Source organism: Euprymna scolopes, chromosome 10, assembly GCF_053919585.1.
Source record: "Euprymna scolopes isolate OS-2025 chromosome 10, ASM5391958v1, whole genome shotgun sequence".
NCBI classification, from domain to species: domain Eukaryota; kingdom Metazoa; phylum Mollusca; class Cephalopoda; order Sepiida; family Sepiolidae; genus Euprymna; species Euprymna scolopes.
In genome coordinates, this window is record NC_136491.1 from 21,567,954 (window position 1) to 21,594,755 (window position 26,802).

A 26,802-nucleotide genomic window follows, 5' to 3' on the forward strand; every position below is an offset into this window, starting at 1 on the left:
AATATTTAATAGTATTTTTATAGGTAAGTAATTTTTCGAATTTATATCGATTTTTTATAACCGAAGTAAGTAAAATTTCGTTAATTTTCTTCAAATCTTTTTCTAAATAAAACCGATTTAAAAAAAACAAACAAATATTGCATAATTTGCTATTAAACCTGTTATTTTTTTTTAATTTGGTCTTTGCTCCTTCAATTGAAAAAAAAGGTTTGAATTACATTTTTCAAATAGTTATAAGCTTGTAAATATAGGAGGTCAAATTATTCAATTTTTTCACGCATTCTTAAGATCGGTTTCTGACACTGCTATTTCCCCACATATTATATTTGTAACATTAAAATGTATAAAATTATATAATATTTTTAAATTATTGCATTTTAAAATATATTATGTTTAAAGCTTTATTAGATTTTAAAGCTTTATTACATTTTAAACTTTATTACATTTTAAACTTTATTACATTTCACACCCGATTACATTGCAGACTTTATTACGTTAATAACTTTATTACATTTAAACCTTTATTATATTTCAAACTTTATTACATTTACAGCCTTTTTCATTTACAATATTATTACATTTCAAACATTATAACATTTCAAACTATTATACGTTTCTTTCATTATTACATATCAAACTTTATTATATTTCAAACTTTATTACATTCCACCTTTTATTATGTTTCACACTTTATAATATTATGAACTTTATTACATTTCAAACTTTATTACATTTCAAACATTATTACATTTCAAACACTGTTACATTTCAATCTTTATCACGTTTAAAACTTTATTACATTTAAAACTTTATTACATTTAAAACTTTATTATATTCAAAACTTTATTATATTTACAACTTTATTACATTTCAAATTTATTATATTTCAAACTTTATTACATTCCACGTTTTATTATGTTTCACACTTTATAATATTATGAACTTTATTACATTTCAAACTTTATTACATTTCAAACACTGTTACATTTCAAACACTGTTACATTTCAATTTTTATCACGTTTAAAACTTTATTACATTTAAAACTTTATTACATTTAAAACTGTATTATGTTTAAAACTTTATTATATTTACAACTTTATTACATTTCAAATTTATTATATTTCAAACTTCATATTTACGACGATTACATTTCAGTTTTTATCACTTTTCAAAATTTATTACATTTAAAACTTCATTAAATTTTAAACTTGATTATATTTCAAATTTTATTGCATTTCAAACTTAATTACTTTTCAAACTTTATCGCATTATGAACTTTAATACATTTCAAAGTTTATTACATTTCAAAATTAATGACATTTCAAACTGTTTACATTCAAAACTTTATCACATTTAAAACTTTATTACTTTTTAAACTTTATTAAATTTAAAATGTCATTATATTTTTAACTTTTTATTTACATTTTAAAATTTATTACATTTTAGACTTCATTATATTTATAACTTCATTATCTATAAAACTTTATTACACTTCAAAGTTTATTACGTTGCAAACTTTATTACATTTAAAACTGTATTAATTTTCAATGTGCAAGAAAATCGTTTTTTACCATTTTCACATGTATTAATCGTTAGAGTTTATTAAAACAATTGATTTCTTTCGTTGGTAGACTTCGCTAAACAGACCCGGGTTTTGCATTAAATTTTATTTCAGCATTGAGTACCTTTGTGTCTCATTTCTGTCAAGATAAAGATTTTCTTCATAAATATAAACAGTTTTAACTTAATGCAAATTACCACATCGATTACAATAAAACAGGATTTTTCATTTTTTAAATATTTTCTTAACTTTGTGTCGATATGTTTGTCCTTTTTCCAAGCGAATGCCTTTCTCATAGAAAGAAAAAAATATATAACACGAGAAATATTCAATGTTACTTAAAAAAATGTCTTTTCATAACACAAAAATAATGTTAACCAAAGAAAAATAAACACGAAAACTGTATGTACGGTTTTAGTAAGTCAAAAGAAAAAAATTTTAATTCGCTGACGCACTTATTCAATGACGTGCGTAAAAAAATAATTTGTATTTGTTTTTTTTTGTATTTAAAAGTGTCTCAAGATGTGACCGTGCCAGGCAAAGACAAGAAAAAAAAACGAAAATATTTTTACTTTCCACGAGTTTGAAATTCAAACTTCTATGTCAATGAATTTATTTGGTTTTCGCGATGTTTTGTATTTCTCTTTGCATCAGTGTTCACTGAACGCTTGCTTGTTTTAATTCAGCTTTGTGTTTGAACACTTGCTTGGTTTAATTCAGCTTTATTACATTTCAAACTTTATTATTATAAAAACTCTACATCATTTCAAACTTTATTATAGTTCAAACTATATTATATTTCAAACCTTATTACATTTAAATCTTTATCACTTTACAAACTTTATAACATTTCAAACTTTATTACATTTTGTTGTGTTGTGGAACAACAGTGAAAATATGAAAAATCAAGTCGAGGTTCGGTTAAGAAACAAGTGTATTAACAATAATGTACAAAGATAGGAAAGCGTGTATATCTGCTGGCACTTGGCTAGCAGGTGAAGTGTAATCGCATCTCTCTCACCGGTGTTGGAATTACTAGCGTTATTTATAGTGCTAATCGGTGTAAATTCCTCTGTTCAAGGAAGGGCGGTATAACACGCACCTTTGAGAATATCCCGTCTAGGATTAATAACGTTGTTGTTTTCTGTTTACCCTAATCAATTCTGGTGATTTCCGTTTTTCTGTTTGATCTTCTATTCTCTGGAGCTGTCTTTGGTATGGACACCTGAAAAATATCAAACACTGTGTCCATGATCTCATCCTCGTCGCCAATCTTTTGTGTCGTGGAACAACAGTGAAAATAAGAACAATCAAGTCGAGGTTTGGTTAAGGAACAAGTGTATTAACAATAATGTACAAAGATAAGAAAGCGTGTATATCTGCTGGGCACAAGTAGTTAAAGTGCAATCGTATCTCTCTCACCGGTATTGGAATTACTAGCGCTATTTAGTGCTAATCAGTGTAAATTCCTCTGTTCAAGGAAGGCCGGTGTAACACATTAAAAACCTCATTACATTTAAAACTTTATTATATTTCAAACTTTATTACAGTTTAAACTTTATTACATTAAAACGTTATTAAATTTTAAACTTAATAAAATTCCATACATTATTACATCTAAAACTTTATTACATTTCAAACTTTATTACAGTTTAAACTTTATTATATTTAAAACGTTATTAAATTTTAAACTTAATAAAATTCCATACATTATTACATCTAAAACTTTATTACAGTTCAAACTTCATTATATTTTAAACTTGATAACATTAAAATATTATATCATGTAAAACTTAATAATATTTCAGTAATTATTACGGTTTAAACTTTATTACCTTTCTAACTATATTACATTTAAAACATTATAACATTTTAAATTCTATTATATTTAAACTTTTATGATATTTAAAACATTATTACATTTCAAACTTTATTACATTTAAAATTTATTGGATTTTAAAAATTATTACATTAAAAACATTATTACATTCCAAATTTATTACATTTCAAAATTTATTACAGTTCAAACTTTATTACATTTCAAACTGGATTATTAATACAACTTTATTATATTTATATCTTTTAATACATTTCAAGTGTTATTACATTTCAAATTTTATTATATTATTGTTATGGCTTGCAATAAGCCACAAAGAAAACAGAACAACGGAATAGAGTTTAAACAGTGTATTACTGGAACAACAACATAAAAAGGTTACAACTGAAAAGAGTAATAAACGTCACAGAGTAGGCGAGGGTCGCTCTAGTGTTTAATCCACACCTGGGATCAAAAGGTCTATGGTTTATATAATGGATAGAACAGTCCATTTGGAGAGTGATTCCCCCACAACACCCCCCTCCTCCCAAATTGATTTCCGCGGTTGTGAAAATCAGTATTTCTTCCTTTTGAGGCAGACCACTAAGAGGCCTGTGCGTTTCCTCTTTCTGCTGGAGCATCTCGGTTCTGACATCCCTGTCAAAACAGTCATACACAGTTTCAATCGCCTCACTGCCGTCCTGCGGTGATTCTTCTTGATCCTCGTAGAAGCGTTTCCTGATTTGGTTCAGGTGCCTCTTATGTTGGAACTTTGGGCCCTGAATGGTGTATGTAACGTGGCCGATTCTTCGTAAGATCGTTCCCTGTTCCCAAAAAGAAACGTTATTTCTAAAATGTCTAAAATACACGTTATCTCCGCTGTTAAACCGTTTCGTTGGCATTGTAGAGGTTCTGTTGTGTACTATGTGTTTGGGTAGACGTTTATCAAATACGGATTTTATTTTCCGTCCAAACATGATTTCTGCTGGGGATCCCGCATCTGGTTTGTTTGGATTTCTCGTGATTCTGTAAACCTGCAGAAACTGCTGAAGGGCCTTTTCTGTGGATGTACCGGACGCCTTTTTTAATACCCTTTTAAGCGTATCGACGAAGCGTTCGGCTTGGCCGTTGCTTCTGGCGTGGTACTGGAGTGTCGTAATATGCTTGACTTAATACGTCTCGCAGAATTCTCTGAATTCTGTCGAGGTGAACTGTGTAGTGTTGTCGCTAACCAAACAGTTTACAACCCCAAACCGAGCAAACAATTCCAATAAAAAATTTGTCGTTGTTACCGTGGTCGGTTTTTTGCATCTTAGTATATCTGGCCATTTAGAGTAAGAGTCAATTACTATCAGGCAGTAAAAATCCTCCACAGGCCCCGCATAATCGATGTGGATCCTCGACCATGGTTGTTCAGCCTTAGGCCAAGGTTTATACGTTATCGGTGGTGCTTTTGCAGCCAAAGCACAGCCTTTGCATCTGTTCACTATGTCGGTAATATCTTGGTCCATAGCTGACCAATAAACAAAACTTCTCATTAGGCTTTTCATTCTGTTTATTCCTGGATGCCCAATGTGAAAATCCCTGAGAATTCTTTTTTGAAGGGTTTGGAGGATTACAACTCCTTCACCGTATAACAGTATTTCGTCGCAACCAGAAAAAATGTCTGAACTGGTATCACCCAGTGCTAATTTCTGCTTCGTGGTTTGAATGAAATTGTCATTTAGGGATTCTGACTTAATTTTCTGAAGTGTGACCGGCAGTTCGCGGATAATATTGTTTATCATGGTTTTTACGTCACTATTAATACGTAGTGCCGCGATTACTGAATCTTCAAGAGGTTTCATTTTGGCAGGAATCAGTCTCGATAGACCGTCTGCATGGGCTAGTTGTTTGGGGGGGTAGAAATTGAATTGTAAAATTATAGTTCAGCAGAGTAGTTCCCCATCTTAATAGTCGGTTTGCAGTGAATGTTGGAAGTCCTTTTTTTGATCCAAAAATGAATATGAACGGCTTATGGTCGGTTTGTAGAAAAAAATGTCTTCCGTACAAGAACCGGTGGAATTTAGAAACTGCAAATATAATTCCTAGGGCCTCTTTCTCGATCTGAGAATAATTCTTTTCCGCTGGCAAGAGAAGCCGTGATGTGAAAGCAATAGGCTGTTTCGAGCCACCCTGCATTCGATGTAGCATGCACGCCCCGACGCCATATTGACTAGCGTCACTAGCTACAATTATGTCCAACTGCGGGTTGAAATGCGCTAGGAATAGTTTTGAAGTCAGTATTCTTTTTATTTCTTGGAATGATGTCTGGCAATCTTCTGTCCACTCCCAAGTCTTATCCTTCAATTTATTAAGTGGTGCGCGCAATTTGTGCATATTTAGGATGAACCCCTGGTAATAATTTGCCAAACCTAAAAAACTCTGCAATTGAGTTATGTTTACTGGTGTCGGCATTTCTTTAATAGCGGTCGCCCTATCTGGGTCTGGGCGTCTGCCATCTTTATCGATTGTTTGACCCAGGTATTTAATTGTTTGTAAAAACAACTCACATTTATCTGCTTTGATCTTAAATCCATAATCTTGTATTCGACTGAATACTTGTCTGATATGTTTTTCATGTTTTGCAATGCGGGACCTACTCTTAACGACCACGGACGAGGTAACTAAAATGGCGAAATCTGATATTATCTGGAAGGTCCTAAGTTTCAAGCCCTAATATATGGATTAAAGAACTAAGATTTCGGTACTTGGTGCTCCATGTTGTGTGAGCGCAGAACATATAAGAGCCATCTTCTCACAATACAGTGATATCAAAGAAGTCCTCTTAGTGGGCGGCCCCAGAAACATTCCAACAGGGGACTATCATTTAAGGATGAGGCTGGACAGAGCGGGCTTCAACGCGATTCCAACTCAGTTAAAATGTGAGTCTTGGACGATGCACGTTATAGTAGAAGGGAGGATACCACGTTGCTGGCACTGCCATTTACCAGAGCACATGGCAAAGGCGTAACTGAAGAAGACAACCAGCAGCGGCCCTTCCAAAGAAAACTGCAACAAAAATGAAGACAACAGAAAAGACAACCGTGAAGCCGGCATAAAAAAAAAGAGTCCAGCTGGAGAACGGTGGTGGGAAACGGCTACAAGAAGGGGCAAAGATGTGGAAGAAGTAAAGACAGGGGTGAAGAGAAATTTTCCATTTCCTTCCTCAGAGACAGAAGATGACTCCGCAGATATGAAAAAAAAATAAGTTAACAAAAGAAAAGAAAACGAAGAAAGGCAACATTACAAAATACCCCTTCTCTTTTCAATACCTTCGCAGCCAAACCTTCGGCAGAAGAGATAGAAGCTCTGGAAGGGAAAGGGAAGGAGAAGGTGGTTGAACAGGAGATACGGGAGAAGAAGGAGGGGGGATGGAACAGAAAGAGGAGAAGGCGGTAGAACAGAAGAAGAAGACGGTGGTTACACCCGCTCCTCAAAATGTACGGACGGAAAAGACCAGATGCCCTTTTTGCCTGTGAAAAGGGTCTGCAAGGCAGACAGCTCAGACACCAAAGCAAATCTGAACGGAAGGCAGAAGAGGTACTTACGGCAGCTGGTGAATTTCGACGCACGTCGACAAGCAGAGAGTTCAAAGACCCAACATCTCGGAGGCTCTGATGCTGATCACCTTTGTGAGGAAAGACAAGGGGCGAGGGTGAAGGCACTCTGAAAAGATGATCAAAGAGGCGAAGCAGGCAATTCCAGGGTTAACCTTGGTGGAGGAAGAATATCCATCTCTGACGCAAATACCTAGCACATGTGAAGAGAGGGTTCCGCTTTACGTTCACCTCTCCTTATACAGAGCACTAAAACTAACTTTTCCCTTGGGTGTGATGGGTCTGGTACGAAATTTACAACTGAGTTGTTGACTGGCAGTATCGGTCAGGCCTTCGGCGTCCTTATCCCTGAGGATTTTAGATCTCTGTGCGACGAATTTTATTGGGTAATGCATCATTAACTTGAATCTAGCTAGTTTGAATATGAGGGGCATGAGATCCAGAAGCAAGGCTGCTCTTGTGCTAAAGGATCTTGTGGCCCTTGAGGTAGACATAGCTGCTTTGCAAGAGACCCACTTTGTTTTGTATGGCGATTGCGGTGTGCTGACGAACGACCTTCACGTTTTCTCAGCATATGGTAATCTCTAAAGTCATTCGTACCCCATCTGCGACGGTAAACGTAGTTCCTGAAAGTGCTCAGAGAATGCTGATCGTGGTCGATGTTGCCGTTAAAAGCGGTAAGTTCCAGATTGTGGCAGTTTACGTGCCTAATATCACTAGCGAGAGGGTTTACTTTTTTAGACATGGAGGTGTGGAGGTGTTTCTCTCGGGTCCGGGGCGTGTAGTGTTAATGGGGGACTGGAGTACCATCCTAGGCCCCAAGATAGATAAGGTGGGGGGATATAGGGTCGGATAGGTGTGAAAGTAGTCTGTCTGACCTGATGGTCTCGTGCGATCTTGTCGACAGGTTCCGCCTGGATCTCCCAGGAAGCGAGATGTGGACGTGACATACTAGTGCGGCCTTCTGTCCGAGAACTTATCTGGACAGAATGTTAGTTAAAAGGGGCGACGTAGATTTTCTATCGTGTCCCACGTTCCACAGGCTAGGTCATTTAGACCGTTAATTAGTTATGGCCCTTTTGAAGTTAAGCGATAGGCCTAGGTTGGTTGAGTGCTGGAAGTTGAACGCTTCTTTGCTAGAGATAGTCGACTTCCGGGAACAGCTAACGACACTAATTCAGCGGGAGTGGCTGGTGGGTTAAGCTTAAGGCTACAATTAGATGCTCTTGTGTCCAATGTAGCCAACGCCTCGCTGTTACTAGGGCTCGGACGAAAAAGCATGTAGAACATAGGCTAACCCGGGTGGTGGCTGGGGGGATCCGCTTGAGATCGCAGTAGTTAAGGGGGACCTCAGTCGCTTGGCTAGCGAGCGATAACAAGGTCAAGTAGTTGAATGACCTAGCAAGAATATAAAAGTGCTGACTCAGGCGCTCGCTGAGAATATAAAACGTTAAAGGGGCCGTTGGGAGGCTGGTTGGGGGTTCTGACACTTCCAGGCGAGTTCAGATGGTCCGATGGCCCGGTCCGTATACTCTGATATTTGTTTGGATCGAGTCTCCAGCTGGAAAAGAATTGGTCGGAAGTACAGGCCTAGGTCGAATCGTTGTGGGGACTTGGATTCGAAGGAAATTATCCTTGAAGGGTCATGCGGAGGCGTCTTTCCGTTGATCTTTTACTGCTTGTCTCTACTTCCTCTGCCTGCGGGCCGCCATAAGGCTTTTGAGCAACTCCTCTTCTTGCTTCTTTGGAAGAGGGGAAAGCCGTTTATCCGTAGACAGGTCTGTACGCAAAATCTTAGCGAGTGAGGCTTGGGATGCCCGACCTGGAGTGTTATCGACACGCTGAAAGGTTGGCTTTTCCTGAGTCGGACGTTTCTAGAAGATTCTCTATGGGTCCCTGCGGTCAAGCGCTCCTTTCCTCGACTCATACCTGACCACTCTACAGGAGGTCGCCGAAGACCGGGTGGAGAGACGCTTTTCTTCGCCGAATGCCAGGCCACCATTAAGATATTGCCGGGTCCAGTGACCTTGTTTGGTCTAGGAAGTGACTATATTGGGTCTATGGTGGTGGGTCCCGCAAAAGATCGCTGGTTGAGCGGCTACGAAGGTCGAGAGAGGAGTTTCTCTCGCGGTGGAATTGGCCACCGGGCTGAAGTTAATTGAATAATTCAGAATTTTCTATAACGTGGAGACTTGTTCGGGATGCATTGTCAATCTACGACAAACTCGCCAGAGCCAGACGAAGGGATGACGAGCTTTCATTTTGTTCGCGCTGCAACGAAAACAAAGATGAAACTACAGACCATGAATTTTTTCTTTGCAGTCGACTTCGGAGACTCTGGGAGTATGTCGAAGAGGTAACGGATCGCATCGACCCCGAACCGTCGGTACCCCTTGATTTACCGTACGTCGTCGACAACATGGATCCGCCATTTACTAGGGAGAAACGAATAGTGTTTCTAGCGAGCCTAGCAGTAGCTAGGCTAGTGACGTGGACTACACGTCTTGACGTAGTACTTGGGGTTGAATGTATCCGATCGGATCTGGTTGCTTACTTTAAGCTGACGCTTAAAGTAAAGATCAGATGCGATTGAAAAGGATTACATCGCATGGATTTCGATAGGAGATAAGTGCACAACATTAGTTTCTGCATCCAACAAGGCGCTAGGTTCGAGTTTGCGTTCTTTCCCTGATTATATTAGGCGTGCGGTGTTATGCAGTAGGTCGAACACAAGAAAGTATTCGTTAGTTATTTATCTGTCTGTCGATCTATCTATTTATCTATATATGTATTATCGATATATCTCTCGATTTAGTTATCCATCTATCTATCTATCTATCTATCTATCTATCTATCTATCTGGAAAGATAAACAAGAGATGAATATGAAGAATGATGATAAAAAACCTGTTAAAATATGACAAAGCTAGATCATAAACAAGTTTACCAGAAGCATCTGATCAGCTGACAGGATATGCGAGTGAGTTACGTGGATCAGGTTAGCTGGAGATCATTGGAGTCAGAATGTGGACGTTGATCATGAAGGAGTCGTCCTCCAATGTTTTTTTCGGACAAACTAGGCCGCTGTACAAAAATGGAGGCGAAGTTCAAGTTACAAGACAATGCCACCGTAGTCTTCAAAAGGAAACGCAGCGTACCGTTTGCCTCTATACAAAAGACGTAGAACTAGGCAGACTCGTTAAAGTAGGAATTTTGACCACAGTCGGTTTCAGCGAGCGGGCTGCTCCACCCATGTATATAAAGAAAAAGTGGAATAATATTAGACACTGCGCAGACTCCTGGCCGGTTTGAATGATGCATTAAAGACCATCATTACCCGATACCGATCCCCGAGGAAGTTTTTACGAAACTAAATGGAGGAAAACATTCTCAAAAATAGATCTGAGCGAAGCGTGCCTCTAGATCGTTGAGGAAAGCTCAAACTTTTGTGCATTATCACTCAATAGGTACAATAGGTTAGCTTTCGGGATCAAAGTCGTACCAGCAACAGATAGTCGACATGATGCTGAGCGGCCTTGATTTTTCCATCAGATACCTTGACGATATTCTAATGAAAAGCGAGTCTATAGAAAAACAATTTTTCAGGTATTCGATAAGATAAACGAGTACGGCTTCACACTCAAAGACATCAAATCTGAATTTTTCCTCAACCAAATAAAATACCTCGGACAGATAATAGATAGGACTGGTAGACGGCCCACTCCATAGAAATTATGCTTGAACTACACGACATAAAAACACTGCAAAAAAATTTTATGCTTAGCTAATTAATGAAGCCTATATTCCTAATATGCACGCTTAAATGAACTAATTAGAAAGGACAAGGTTAGGAACTGGACTACAGAATGACAGATTGCGTCTGAAAAACTAAAAGAGGTGCTCACATCGGAATTATTCCTGATTAATTACAATTAAAATTTAAACATTATCGTCGCAAGTGACGCGAGCGCATATGAAATCGGCGCGTGTATCCTGCATAAAATGCCCGACAGTTCAATGAAACCGATAGCACACGCGTCGAGAACTTTACTACTTGTGGAAAGGAATTATTCCCAGATAGAGAAAGAATTTTCGCGGGAACAAGATTACACAGATTACTCCATGCACATTTAAAACTTCTAATAGCTGATGATCTTTATCTTCGGCTGGGGGAAAGGGTTGCCTACATATACGGCAAACATGCTCCAAATGATGGGGGAAAATACTACTATATTACGACTTTGGTATGGAGTTCCTTCCGTCAAAAGAATTAGAACACGCAAACGAGCTATCTCGGTTAATACCAAGGAATGGTGAACTAGTTGAAGAATCGATGATCACATGACTACGATCAGAGAGAGATTATAGTTTGATCCTATGAAACACTGTGAAAAAGCCTCCTATTTACTCTGGATGATATAAGGAAAGAAACCGAAAGCGACGATTTTATAAGAGACGCCAATTTGAGTAATTGTTAATTAAGTAGTTGTTCCAGCGACCCTCCAAAAGAAAATCTTAAAGGATTTACACACAGGACACTCTGGCGCCATTAGAATGAAAAGTTTAATGCGTTCATACATGTATTTGAAAAACATGGACAAGGATATTGAAGAAAAAGTGAAAGCAAAGGATGTGCACTGGCTACTAAAGCGCTACCAATTCAATTTAGCCCATGGCCCAAAGCTGCCTACCCATGATCACGTATATACATGGACTATTCTGGACCACTTGATGGACAGAACTACCTCATAGTAGAAAACAGCTTATCTAAGTGGTCTGAAGTCTTTAGGTGCAAACAACCAACTATAAACTTCACTATAAAACTCTTCATGAGTTATTCGCACGGTTAAGTGTGGTGGACTGGTTAGTGTCAGATAACGTCACTTAGTTTTCATCCGGGGACTTAAGAATTCATGGAGGACTTCCAGGTGAACCACATCACAACTCCGACTTATCATCACAGGTCAAACGGGCAGGCCGAAAAATTTGTCGACACATTTTGAAGAAGGCAAAGAACACTCAATCCAAAAAAGCGTCGCAACAATCTCTTTAGGTGTACCGCATAATGTCTAACGAAAATACACCATCCCAGATATCTCCGGCGGAAGTGATGTTCGCGAGAAACATACGGGCAATCTTTGAAAAATTATTGCCAAAACAGGTAAAACCCGTAAAGACCACTGTTCCTAAGAAGAACTACGTGCCGGGAGAAGGAATATTCTTCCAGATGCACAAAAGACAATAATACTTTCTGGGAGCAAAAAACAATCAAAAACAGGATCGGTCGTGTGGTCTACATAGTGGAAGGTTTACATTCCACCCATGAGAAACACTTGAACCAGATACACAAACGCAATTTGAATGAGTTAAGTGAAACTCAACCAGAAGGGGAGTCATCATAACTACTGTATGGCACATTTGACCTGGAACCCTCTCAAACTAGTGCCGGAATATGTCGTTCCGACAGGAAACGGAAACTGACGGACCCCTTAAAGGTCAACACAAGAAAGAAAAATTATATTTCGGTGAAATAAATCTTCAGAGGAGGTGTTCTGGGATAGTTAACATCCCTATATTAATGATAACATGGATTCGTCTGGCCCTATATAAGCCAGATATTTCCTGCCGTCGTGCAGAGAGCACACACGCAGTTTAACCGCTCCTAGTAAACGCCAGTACTCTTTTACCTTAATATTGTGACTCCTAACCGGGACCACAAAAAATTTATACATTATTATTTGTTAAACTTAAATGTATAAAAAAACATTTTCATAATTTAAACATTATTACATTTTAAACATAATCATGTTTCCATATTTGTTACATTTTAAACATAATCATGTTTCCACATTTATTACATTTTAAACATAATCATGTTTCCACATTTGTTACATTTTAAAACTTTATTACAATTCAAAAGTCATAACTTTTAAAACTTTGTTATTTGTCAAACTTTATTGCATTTCAAATTATGTTATTATCTTAACTTTATATATAATCGCTTTTCTTCCCAGGGATTCAATATTCAGGGCGATACTTATTATTATGACTCGCTAGAAAACCGTTTTAATTTATTTTACCCTAAAACAAACCAGTTGTTTTTTTCTTTATTTGCTGAATATAATATTTCAGTTACAATATAAATGTTTAGCATACTTTCTCATGTTAGCACGAACTTGGGGGTTTTACAGAACGGCGAGTAAGAGAATATGGAAGTAAATATATATATATATATATATATATATATATATATATATACTAGCATTTCAGCCCTGCGTTGCCCGGGTATTTGGAGATGTATGTTAAGCAAAAAAAAGCCCCCTATTATGACCCCTTAACATTTATTGTTTTGGGCTCGAATCACGTAATTAAGTTAGATTCATGTCCAAGGAACATATATCTAAAATTTCAAGTATTTAGACCCAAAATTGGCCGAAGGGTTTGGTAGAGTTCTCAAAGGTCAAATCGTTGAAATTTGACCCCTTGACTACTAAATTTCTGTCTGAAAATTCACTAAAAAGATTTTTCCAAATCTCAGTAATCTGTATATCAAATTTCGAGTCTGTAGACTAAAAATTGAAAGAGGTATTGCGTAGGGAAATCTACACAGACACACACGCAGACACACAGACACACAGACACACGGAGACACGTTAACTTATATATATATATATATATATATATATATATATATATATACATATATATATATAAGTACTTCATTTACTCACATAAAATTAATAAACGAAAGTATAAATGTATGCGTAAACATTAAACTTTAAGTATTTACTTCAAAGTGCTCAATACGTAGATTGAGCTAGTTATTAAGTTATAAAATATATATGGCGATAAATCTAAACAGAATATTTTGTGTTTAATCTACTCTAGGACTCTTCAGGATTATGTATGTATGAAATAAATTTTCCAAAGATATACAGTTTAAAATGTAATAAAGTTGAAAATGTAATAAAGTTTTAAAATGTAATAAAGTTTTAAATGTAATAAAGTTAAGCATATAATAATGGTTAAACATATAATAAAGTTTTAAATATAATAAAGTTTTAAAAAATTTAAAGATTAAAATGCAATAAATTATTAAAATATAATTAAATTAAAAATGTATTAAATTTTCATAAGTAATAAACTTTAAAATGTAATAAAGTTAAAATTGTTATCAGGTTTTAAATTTAATTAAGTATAAAATGTGAAAAACTTTAAAATGTAATAAAATTTAAAATGTAATAAAGTTTAAAATATAATCACGTTGAAAATATACAAAAGCTTCAAATGTAATAAACTTTTAAAATGTAATAAAGTTTAAAATGTAATAAAGTTTAAAATGTAAAGCAGTTTAAAAATGTAATAAGTTTTAAAATGTAATAAAGTTTAAAATGTAAGAAAGTTTTGAAATGTAATAAAGTTTTGAATGTAATATAGTTTAAAATGTAATAAAGATCAAAATGTAATGCACTTTAAAATGTAATAAGGTTTAAAATGTTATAAAGTTTAAAAGTTAATAAATTTAAAATGTGACAATGTTTTAAAATAAAATTAAGTTAAAAATTTAATAAAGTTTGGAATGTAATAAAGTCCAAAATATAATAAAGTTTAAAATGTAATAAAGTTCAAAATATAATAAAATGTAAAATATAATAAAGTTTGCAGTATAATAAAGTTAAAAATATAATAAAGTTTTCAAATTAATTTTTATTAAGTTAAAAGTATAAAATAGATTAAAATGTAATACAGTTTAAAATGTAATAAAGTTTAAAATGTGGTAAACTTTAAATGTAATTACGTTAAAAATATAATAAAGTTTAAAATATAATAAACTTTGAAATGTAATAAATTTTAAATGTAATAAATTGTGAAATGTAATAAAGTTTTCAATGTAATAAAGTTTGAAATTTAATAAAATTTAAAATGTAACAAAGTTTTAAACTTAATAAAGTTTTCAAATTTAATACAGTGTAAAATACAATAAAGTTGCAAATGTAATACATTTTAAAAAGTTTGTACAGTTTAAAAGTAATAAAGATAAAAAGGTGTTCAAATTTGAAATGTTATGAAGTTTCAAAAGTAATAATGTTTAAAATGTAAAAAAGTTTGAATGTAATCGAGTTTAATGTGTAATAATTTTTAAAATATAATAAAGTTTAAAATATAATAACGTTTAAAATGTAATAAAGTTTAAAAATGTAACAAAGTTTAAAATGTAATAAAGTATTAAAGTATAATTAATTTTACAATGTAATAAATTTTCGAAAGTCATAAAGTTCAAAATGTAATACATTTTTAAATCTAATAGAGTTTAAAATAAAATTAGGTTTAAAATGTAATAACGTTTTAAATGTAATAAAGCTTTAAGATGTAATTAATTTTTAAATGTAATAAAGTTATAAATGTAATCAATTTTTAATGTAATAATAATTAAAATGTAATAAAGTAAAAAATATAATAAAATTCAAAATATAAAGTTTTACAATATAATTAAGTTTAGAGTATAAAAAGATTAAAATGTAATACCGTTCAAAATGTAATAAATTGAAATGTAATTAAGTTTTAACATGTAATAAAGTTTAAAATGTAATAAAGTGTCAAAATGAAATAAATTGAAAAATGTAATAAAGTATAAAATTTAATTAAGTTAAAAATGTAATAAAGTGTTAAAATGTAATTACCTTTGAAATGTAATTATATTTAAAATGTAAAAATGTCTAAAATGTAATAAAGTTTAAAAGGTATTAAACTTTGAAATGTTATGAAGTTTCAAAAGCAATAATGTTTAAAATGTAAAAAAAGATTGAATGTAATCAAGTTAATGTGTAATAATTTTAAAAATATAATAAAGTTTAAAATATAAAAAATTTAAAATATAATAACGTTTAAAATGTAACAAAGTAGAAGAATGTAACAAAGTTTAAAATGTAATAAAGTATCAAAGTTTAATTAATTTTACAATGTAATAAATTTTCGAAAGTCATAATGTTTAAAATGTAATAAAGTTTTAAAATGTAATAGAGTTTAAAATATAATTAGGGTTAAAATTTAATACAGTTTAAAAATGTAGTAAAGTTTAAAATGTAATAAAGTTTAAAAATAAAGTTTAAAATGTAATAAAGTTTTAAATGTAATAAAGCTTTAAGATGTAATTAATTTTTAAATGTAATAAATTTTAAAATGTTATCAAGTTAAAATGTAATAAAGTTTAAAAATAAAATAAAGTTTAAAATGTAATAAAGTTTTAAATGTAATAAAGCTTTAAGATATAATTAATTTTTAAATGTAATAAATTTTAAAATGTTATCAAGTTAAAATGTTATAATGATTAAAATGTAATAAAGTTTAAAATATATAAAGTTTAAAATGTAAAATAATTTAAAATATAATTAAGTTTAAAATTCAATAAAGTTTAAAATATAATAAAGTTTAAAATATAATTAAGTTAAATATGTAATCAAGTAAAAATATAAAAAAGTAAAAAATATATTAATGTTTTAACTGTAATAAAGTTTAAAATGTAATAAGGGTAAAACTGTAATCAAGTTAAATATGTAATTAATTTTTAAAATGTAACAAAGTGTAAAATAAAATAAAGATAAAAATGTAATAAGGTTTTAAATATAATAAAGTATAAAGTGTAATAAAGTTTAAAATGTAATAAAGGTTAAAATGTAAAAAGTTTAAAATGTTATCAAGTTTAAAATGTAATAACATTTAGAATGTAATAAAGTTTAAAATATAATGAAGTTTAAAATGTAATAAAGTTTAAAATATAAAGTTTTAAAATGTAATAAGGTTTAAAGTGCAATAATGTGAAAAGTTCAATTAAGTTAAAAACGTAATAAAGTTTAAAATGTAATTCAGTTTAAAATATAATAAAGTTTAAAATATAATAAAGTTTAAAATGTTATAAAGTTTAAAATATAATAAATATATACTTGTAATAAATTAAAGCAAAAAAGTTAAAATATAATTAAGTTTAAAATAAAATAAAGTTTAAAATATAAAAAATGTCTAACATGTAATAAAGTTTATAATGCAATAAAGTTTTAACTGTAATATTAAAGTTTAAAATCTAATAAAGTTTAAAAGTTATAAAGTTTAACATGTAATTACGTTTCAAATGTAATAAAGTTTCAAATGTAATAAAGTTTAAGAATGTAATTAAATTTGAAAATGTAACTGTATAATGCAATCAAGTTTTAAATGTAATAAAGTTTAAAATGTAATAACGTTTAAAATGTAATAAAGTTTAAAATTTTATAAATTTTAAAAGTTAATAAAGTTTTAAATGTAATAAAGTTTAAAATGTAATTAAGTTTAAAATATAATAAAGTGTATAATATAATATAGTTTGAAATATAATACAGTGTAAAAATGTAATAAAGTATAAACTGTAATAAATTGCTATGTAATTAAGTTTAAAATGTAATTACGTTTAATATGTAATAACGTTAAAATATAATAAAGTTTTAAAATGGAATAAAGTTGAATATGTAATAAAGGTTACAATGTTTTAAAGTTTAACATGTAATAAAGTAGTAAAATGTACAACCTATAAATGTTATAAAGTTTAAAATGTAATAAAATTTTATAAATGTCATAGCGTTTAAAATTTAATAAAGTTTAAAATATAATGTCTAAAATTTTATAAATTTAAAATGTAATAAAGTTTAAAAATATAATAAAGTTAAAAATGTAATAAAGTATCGAAATGTAATTATGTTTACAATGTAATAAAGTTTCAAATATTATTAAGTTTCAAATATAATAATGTTATAAAATGTAATAAAGTTAAAAATGTAATAAATTTTGAAAATGTAATTAATTTTAACATGTAATAAAGTTTAAAAAATGTAATTAATTTTAAAATTAATCAAGTTAAAAATGTAAGTGTAAAATGTAATAAAGTTTCAAATGTAATACAGTCTAAAATGTTTTAAAGATTAAAAATGTAATAAAGTTTAAAATGTAGTAAAGTTTTACATATAACAAAGTTTAGAATACAAAAAGTTAAAAATCTAATGAAGTTTAAAATGTGATAAAGTTTAAAATGTAATTATGTTTAAAATAAAATAAATTTTTAAAATATAATAACGTTTAAAATGTAATAAAGTTTAGAATACAAAAAGTTAAAAATCTAATAAAGTTTAAAATGTAATAAAGTTTAAATGTTTTAAAGTTTAAATGTTTTAAAGTTTAAAATGTAATTATGTTCAAAATATAACAAAATTTCGAAATGCAATAAGGTTTAAAATGTAATACAGTTTTAAAATTGATTAAAGTTTAAAATGTAATAAAGTTTAAAATGTAGTAAAGTTTTACATATAATAAAGTTTAGAATACAAAAAGTTAAAAATCTAATGAAGTTTAAAATGTGATAAAGTTTAAAATGTAATTATGTTTAAAATATAATAAAGTTTTAAAATGTAATAACGTTTAAAATGTAATAAAGTTTAGAATACAAAAAGTTAAAAATCTAATAAAGTTTAAAATGTGATAAAGTTTAAAATGTAATAAAGTCTAAAATGTTCTAAAGATTAAAAATGTAATAAAGTTTAAAATGTAGTAAAGTTTTACATATAATAAAGTTTAAAATGTGATAAAGTTTAAAATGTAATTATGTTTAAAATAAAATAAATTTTTAAAATATAATAACGTTTAAAATGTAATAAAGTTTAGAATACAAAAAGTTAAAAATCTAATAAAGTTTAAAATGTAATAAAGTTTAAATGTTTTAAAGTTTAAAATGTAATTATCTTCAAAATATAACAAAATTTCGAAATGCAATAAGGTTTAAAATGTAATACAGTTTTAAAATTGATTAAAGTTTAAAATGTAATAAAGTTTAAAATGTTATAAAGTTTAAAAAGTAATAAAGTTTTAAAATGTCTTACAGTTTTAAATGTAATACAGTTTAAAATATAATACTGTTTAAATTGTAATAAATAAAAAATGTAATAAACTTTAAAATATAATAAAGTGTAAAATATAATAAAGTTTACAATGTAAATAATTTTAATATATAATAAAGTTTAAAATGTAATGACGTTTAAAATATAACAAACTTTAAAATATAATGAAGTTAAACATGTAATTAAGTTAAAAATATAAAAATGTTTAAATGTGATAAAGTTTAAAATGTAATAAAGTTTTAAAATGTAATAAATTTTTAAAATGTAATAACGTTTAAAAAGTAATAATATTTCAAAATGTAATTAAGTTTTAAACGTAATCAAATTTAAAATGTCATAAAGTTTAAAATGTAATAAAGTTTTAAAATGTAATAAAGGTAAAAATGTAATAAAGTTTCAAAATGTAATTTTGTTTAAAATATAATAAAGTTTAAAATGTAATAAGTGTAAAAATGTAAAAAAGTTTAAAATGCTATAAAGTTTCAAATGTTATAAATTTTGCAATGTTATAATTTTTAAAATGTTATAAATTTTAAAATTTAATTAAGTTTTAAATGTAATAAAATTTAAAATGCTATAAAGTTTAAAATGTCATTAAGTTTAAAATGTACTTAAGGTCCAAATTTAATAAAGTTTAAACTGTTATGAAGTGTTAAAATGTAATAAAGTTTAAAATGTAATAAAGTTTAAAAATACAATAAAGTTTAAAATGTAATGAAGATTAAAATGTAATAAAGTTGTTGTTGTGGAGACGCCTACTAATTAATATAGGCGGGTGATTGAGATATATAAAGGTATCAATCACCAATACTGGGAGAGTCCGGCAACGACCGTCAAATAGGCAAGACGCTTATGCTGCCTCCAGTAAGACATGCAACACGCCACCTGCCGGAATATCTCCATCTGAAGTATATCTGAAGACGTGTAAATATGTATATAACTTTTCTTCCTAATATATTATTGCATACCTTTACTTTCCGTGTTCTTGTTAATTATTGTGCAGACACAATAGTGGCGACGGGAATTCGGAAAAAGAATTACGCGGGATAAAATCCACTATTAAAACACAACAGCGGCGTCGAGAATTCGAAAAAAGACTTACGCAGGATAAAATCCACTAGTAAACACAACAGTGGCGTCAATAATTTGAAAAAAGACTTACCCGGGAAAATACACTACTAAACTCAACAGTGGTGTACGAAAAATACGTACTCGAAGAAAAAAATATCTACTGTTGAACACAACAGTAACATCGAGGATTTTGGAAAAGATTTACTCGAGAATATTGGAATTATTACGGAGTCACTAGTGTAGTGCCCTGTGATTGGATGAAAAACAACCAATCACGGGCTGCCATTCTAGTTTCCTCCCCGACCCCTATTTGCGCGGCCCCTTCGAACTTTCGGTCTCTTTTGCGGTTGGGACCTGATTGCGAGTACATCCATTTCGCCAGCTCTCCGCCACCAGAAATACGGGACGCACATGGAGTCCAAGCCGTAATAGCAGCATAGACCAAGGCCGCACCTTTTCTCTTTCATACCAACTAAGGACACAGGAAAGATTTAATTGATAAACGGACACATCACATCTGTGAGATAAGTTTCCCGCAAACCCAATTGTTTGCAACACCTTTATTTTCCCTTTTTGTAAATACAGTTTTTTTATAACATTTAACTCTGTGTTTGTTTTTCCTTTCTTCTTGACGTCGTCACATTACTTTGTTACCTCAAACGTTTGGGAAATCCCAATAATTTGCAAACAATTGAAACTAGCCTTTTACGCTAGAGACTAAAAATAACACGTGGAATAATTTAACACGAAATAGATTTGTGTAAATTCAATTCAACCGTGACGTCGCTTGAGGAAGGGAATACAAGCCTATGCTATTTTGGTGTTACTACTGGATCTGTAGAGGTTAATTTCGTCCGTCCCCCCTTTTTTTTCTTTCTTTCCTTCCGTTTCCTTCCTTTATTTTGCTTGTAGATATTTGCTCTCAGCAGTATGAATGATTTTAAACAGATAAAGGGCGTTAGAGCCTTGATTTTTAATAGAGATTCCTTTAAAAGGAAAATAACTTCGGCCGTTGATTTAATGTCAGCAGAAGTGTCGCTCAATAACATTTGTTTTAAAAGGCAAGAAGTTCTTATTAACAAATGGTTGACGGAGGTCGACGTAATTAATAATAGAATAAGTGAAGCCTGTGAAAAGGCCGATATCAATTTAGAAGATAGCGGTATGTTGGAAGACGAAAAGTTACAGGCGGAGTTCGTTTACAACATATTCAAAAGGCTCACTGAACTGGAAGAGAATATTTCTCCTTCCAATAAAGAATCGGTCCTAGTACAAAATCCACAAATGCCACTCGCAGCCGCGTGCGTTTCAGCCCCACGGTTGCAGTGTGCTAAATTTAGTGGCATAAGAGCTGGTAAATTTGAATTTAAAAATTTCCTAGCTCAATTTGAGAATTGTGTGGACGCCGTACATTCAAAAAAAGCCAAACTATCACTTTTAAAAAGTTTTTTGACAGGTTACGCGTCTCAGTTAGTGTCTCACCTCTCGTTAGAAGATGAAAACTTTGAAGTGGCCATCAATTTATTGAGAAAGGAGTTTTTGGATATTCCTCTCATTATCGATGAAATTTTTAAACAACTGCTGGGTAATACTCCTAAATATGACCCAGAGTTTGCTAACATAAAAAGTTTTTTGTCAGAAATAAAGGCTGACCTAGCTGAACTAAAGACTTCGTATGGTCTGGATTTTTTTGAAGAAAACACTCCTGGCTACGAACTGATTAGCCATGTAATTTTTTCGAAATTACCCCCAACTCTTCAAAAAGAGATAATAAGAAAAGTTGATAGTAACTATCCAAAAATTAATCAGATCTTTGATAGTTATAATGAGGTCATAAAAACCTTGATAAAAACCAGTTTTAAAAAAACTCCAAATTCCCACCAAGACAATTTCAAATCTAGGGAAGGAAATTATAATAAAAATAATAATGTAAGGAAGGGTGTCCCAACGTTGGAAAACTTTGCTATAAAATCTAGCAAAGTTACTAAGCATTGCAGATTTTGCAGCGTCAATGGACACACTATGAACCATTGTCCAAAATATTTCTCCCTTGAGTCGAGACGTTCTAGGTGTAGAGAAATGGGCTTATGCCTCCTTTGTACAAGTGCCAATCATAGAACAGAAGACTGCTATGGCAAAGGAAATAAATTACCTCGGAGATGTGCACATTGTAAATCCCGAGGCCACGTTACCCCACTTTGTAATGAAACAGATAAGGGTGGAAACAGTCCAACTGCTTCCACGCACGTGTGTGCTAACACTAGCATGCAGGAACAACCCTACATTTTGCCGATAGTAGCAATTACTGTTTTTAAAGGAAAACAAAAATATAGATTTAACTGCCTCTTTGATACAGGCAGTCAAAGAACCTATTTCTCCAGGAATGTTATTGAAAGATTAGGGTGTTATAAATCTCTCCTCACTCCAGTTGAATACGAGGTAAAAACCTTTTTAGGGTCGCAAACAAAAAAATTGAACCAACTTGTAGTGGGGATAGAGGTAACTAAGGGTAGTTCCTTGTCTCTACCAGTTCTTATCGATGATGAATTCGATATGAACTTAAGATTTGATAATTTTAAGTCTGTAAAGAAAAATTTAATTAATTTAAATTATACCCTGGCCTTTTTGCACAAAAAAAATTACATTCGTGTACATGGCCTTTTAGGCATTGATGTGATTCAATTCATGAAGAACATCAAAATGATAGACTGCATGCAGGGCTCTGCATGGGAGTTTCCTGCAGGCATTTCCCCGTTTGGCAATTGCCAACATTTTTTGTATGATAAACAGTGTAATCCTAAGAAGATTAAGAATAAGGATCTCCACAATTATCATGCCATAGTCTCCAAATACTCTACGTGCTCAGACATTAGGGTAAATTTTGTAATGAACCCGATAAAGAGCTACCCTGATCCCCTTGCTGAAATATTTGATGAGAGTCAAGTAGAAAGAAATTTAGAGAAAATGTTTGATGTAGATTCTCTAGGTATATCATCGGAAGACGAGGCTACTTGTAATTATGACAAGAGTAAAATTATGGAATTTGAAAATTCCATTGAATTTAAAAATAATGCGTATCATGTGAAACTCCCCTGGCATGATGACAAAATCAAGTCTGTACCTTCCAATCACAGAATTGCACTTTCAGTGCTAAACAGAGTAGTAAACAAGCTCGAGCAACAAAAATTACTCGATGACTATGCTGAAATATTTCATCAACAGGAGCAGGAGGGTATCATCGAACGTTTTGAGGTAGCTCCTGAGAATTTTTCAAAATACATTTGGATACCACATAGGCCTGTTTTCAAGATGGATGAACAGTCTACTACTAAGATTAGACCTGTCTTTAACTGCTCTCTGAAGACTAATGGTAAATATTCTTTAAATGAAGCAGCTTATCCTGGCATAAATTTAATGGGAGATATGCTGGAATTACTATTATTATTTAGATCTAACAAATATGTGATGTTAGCAGACATTCGTAAGGCTTTCCTTATGATCAAACTCGGATCTCTCGAAGACCGTAACAGGTTTTGTTTTTTTATGAAGGAAGGCAATAGACTGATTTGTTTTAGATATACCACTATTATTTTTGGGTTTAACGCCAGTCCCTTCATTTTGAATTTCATAATAAAGCACCATGCCCGAATGTTCCCTGCTGATGACTGCTCTGACATGTTGAAGAAAAATTTCTATGTGGATAACCTGATTAAAACAAGTAACTCTGTTGAAATGTTATCAAACCTCTATACAACGGCCAATCATCGTATGGAAAGAGGTCATTTTAATCTTAGATCATGGAATACGAATTGTGAGGAACTTAAAACCTTAATGATAAAAGATCAGAAACTCGTAGAACATGGCTGTGAATTGGAGAAAGTTTTAGGCTACAGGTATTCCACATTAGAGGATACACTTCAAATTTCTAGGTCATCTATTGATCAGCAAGTTACCACTAAAAGAGGTATTTTAACTCAAACTGCAAGGGTTTTCGACCCACTATCTCTGTGTCTACCTGTTACTATCAGAGGCAAAATGCTCTTGAGAGATTTGTGGTCGCAGAAATTAGACTGGGATGATGTTGTGCCCGAGGAATACCAGGCTTTATGGTCTGCTTTATCACGGGACCTTTCCAAGCTGGATTCACTGCAGTTCCCTAGATTTGTAATCAGTGAAGCCAACCCAGCCGATTTGTTTATATTTTGTAATGCCTCTAAAGGGGCATATGGGTTTGTAGTTTATAGTGCACAAAATGGCAAGTCCCATTTGTTATTTTCCAAAGCTAAGGTGGCTCCTATGAAGCCCAAAAGTTTACCTACGCTGGAATTGTTGGCTGTGTTTTTGGCCATCAAGTGCTTATTACCTTTGTTGAAAGCCTACTCCCAAATTGAGATCAGAGATATCGTTATATCTGTTGATGCACAGGTTGTGCTGTCATGGCTTTTGTCTGACAACATCAAAACTAAAAACCTGTTTGTAAGAAACAGACTAAAAGACATCCAACAAATGACTGAGGAACTAAAAGAAAAAAGATCGTTAACTGTAAAATTCAGATACGTTCCTACAGATCAAAATCCTGCCGACTTGCTCACAAGAGGAGTAACCTTTGAAAAATTTCAGCAGAATTTAAGCCGCTGGACTTCGGGTCCTGAATGGCTTAGTAAAAGTCCCATAGAATGGCCATCAAGTGAACTTCAGTGCCTAAGCTTAAAGAATAAATCTATTATACAGCCTACGTCATTAAATTACACTGTAGTTAATGTTGAGCCTCAACCGGTGGTACCCTTTGGTAGATACTCAGATCTCAATAGATTACTTAACGTTACTACCAACATATTTAAGGTTAGAAATAAAATCAAACATATAGACCTAGATCCCAGCAACTGTGCTAAAATTTATTTACTTAAGGTAATGCAACAACAAAGCTTTCCTACAGAATTTGCTTACCTGCAATCGCCTCAAGGTAAAGAAGTACCTGAATCAGTAAAAAATTTAAATTTATTCTTAGATGAAAGTGGAATCATCAGAACTAAAGGTAGAATAGGTAAAGTCACTACTTATGATTATGAAGTTATCAATCCTGTCTTATTGGCTAAGGATCATGATTTAACTGAACTTATCATCGTAGAATACCACAAAAGATGTAAACATCTGGGAATTCAATCAACCCTAACTAAAATCCGCCTTTCAGGGTTTTGGATACCCAAGGCAAGACAAGCCGTCAAAAAAGTACTTTCAAAGTGCATCTTGTGCAAAAAATTTAATAGCCTTGCGTTTAAGTATCCTAAGGTTACAAATCTTCCCAAACATCGTGTGAATCTCATTAAACCATTTTTACACACTGGGATTGACTATACGGGACATGTTTGGGTGAAAGGTGATGAAGGTGTAAGTAAAATGTATATGCTTATATTTACTTGCCTAAACATTAGAGCAGTACACATAGAATTAGTTAAAGATATGAGCACTCACTCGTTTATCCTGGCTCTGATCAGATTTACAAATATGCATGGAATCCCATCTCATATTTACAGCGATAATGCCAGATCCTTTATAGCTGGTTGTAACCTTATAGAGGAAGTTTTTGCCTCCTCTGAATTTAATGAACACTTCCAAGTGTATAATATTAAGCATATCAGAATACCTTTATATGCTGCTTGGGTGGGGAGCACATGGGAACGCATGATCAGAACCATTAAATCTTGTTTGTATAAAACAATTGGGCGATCTCGAATTAAATATTTTGATCTCCTTACTATAATTTCGGATATTCAAAATGCCATAAATCAAAGACCTCTCACTTACAGGTGTTCTTCGGATTCAGACCTCGAAATAATAACCCCCAACTGTTTTCTTCGTCCTAATGCCAATTTAGGACTTGTACTAAAATTAGATGACCAGAATGTTTGGAAATCTGACCCTCCTTCAAGATTAAATGTAGTAAAATCCATTGAAGCACGGGATTCTATGCTAACTAGATTCCGTGAGCTTTGGTATCAAGACTATTTGTTGAGTTTGAGGGAGCAATGTAAAGATTTGCACGAGGTCAATTTTCACAATCGTATCAAGGTTGATGATGTGGTTCTTGTTAAAAATCCTGCCAAGGCTAGACCATTTTGGTTGCTGGGAAGAGTTTTGGAATTAATTGTTGGTGACGACAAAAAAATTCGTTCTGTAAAAGTTAAAAGAGGTGACGGGTCGGTTCAGGTCCATTCCATCAAGCTCCTGTATCCTCTGGAATTATCTTTAACTCACGCACACCATCCTGGAATTGTTCCAGACTCCAAGAGAGTAGTTGATGCTGCAAATTCAAAATCTCCTAATGATGTACCAAATACTAATAGCTCATCTGTTCCAATGAAACAACGTCCTAAAAGGACTAAAAATTTAAAAGGTAGTAAAAACTCTCTTACTAACCCCTATATATACTATTAAATTCAGTTTATCTAAAACAATCTTCACATACCTTAGCTTATAGGTACTTATTGTAAAAAGAAGAAAAAATAATAACTGTTAATGATATCCTACCTTATTATTGAAGGGATGAAATTTCTATAGTCCTATTGGTGCACCAAAATGAGAATTCTTTACATACAAAATAAATCACTACACTCACTTCTTTCAAACCTTTAAGCTCTTTGTGAATACAATCTTCACCTCTTCTATATTCTAGTATGTTTGGCCTTCAAAAAAAAAATCTTTTTCCTGTGAACTTTATTATTGGCTATTTTTGCCTTCAAGAAAAAAAAAAATCAATTTTCCTGTGAACTTTATTATTGGCTGTGTTTGCCTTTAAAAAAAAAAAAAATCAATTTTCCTGTGAACTTTATTATAGGC

The 26,802-nt window shown here is 32.0% G+C and overlaps 1 protein-coding gene across 1 annotated transcript; it reads left to right on the forward strand.

The window, feature by feature from the left end:
• The first annotated feature begins 22,665 nt into the window (after nt 1-22,665).
• Nucleotides 22,666-26,400, forward strand: LOC145286378 (uncharacterized). The gene has a single exon (XM_080135307.1). The coding sequence runs from the start codon at nt 22,666-22,668 to the stop codon at nt 26,398-26,400; it is 3,735 nt and encodes a 1,244-aa protein (XP_079991433.1).
• The last annotated feature ends 402 nt before the right edge of the window (nt 26,401-26,802 follow it).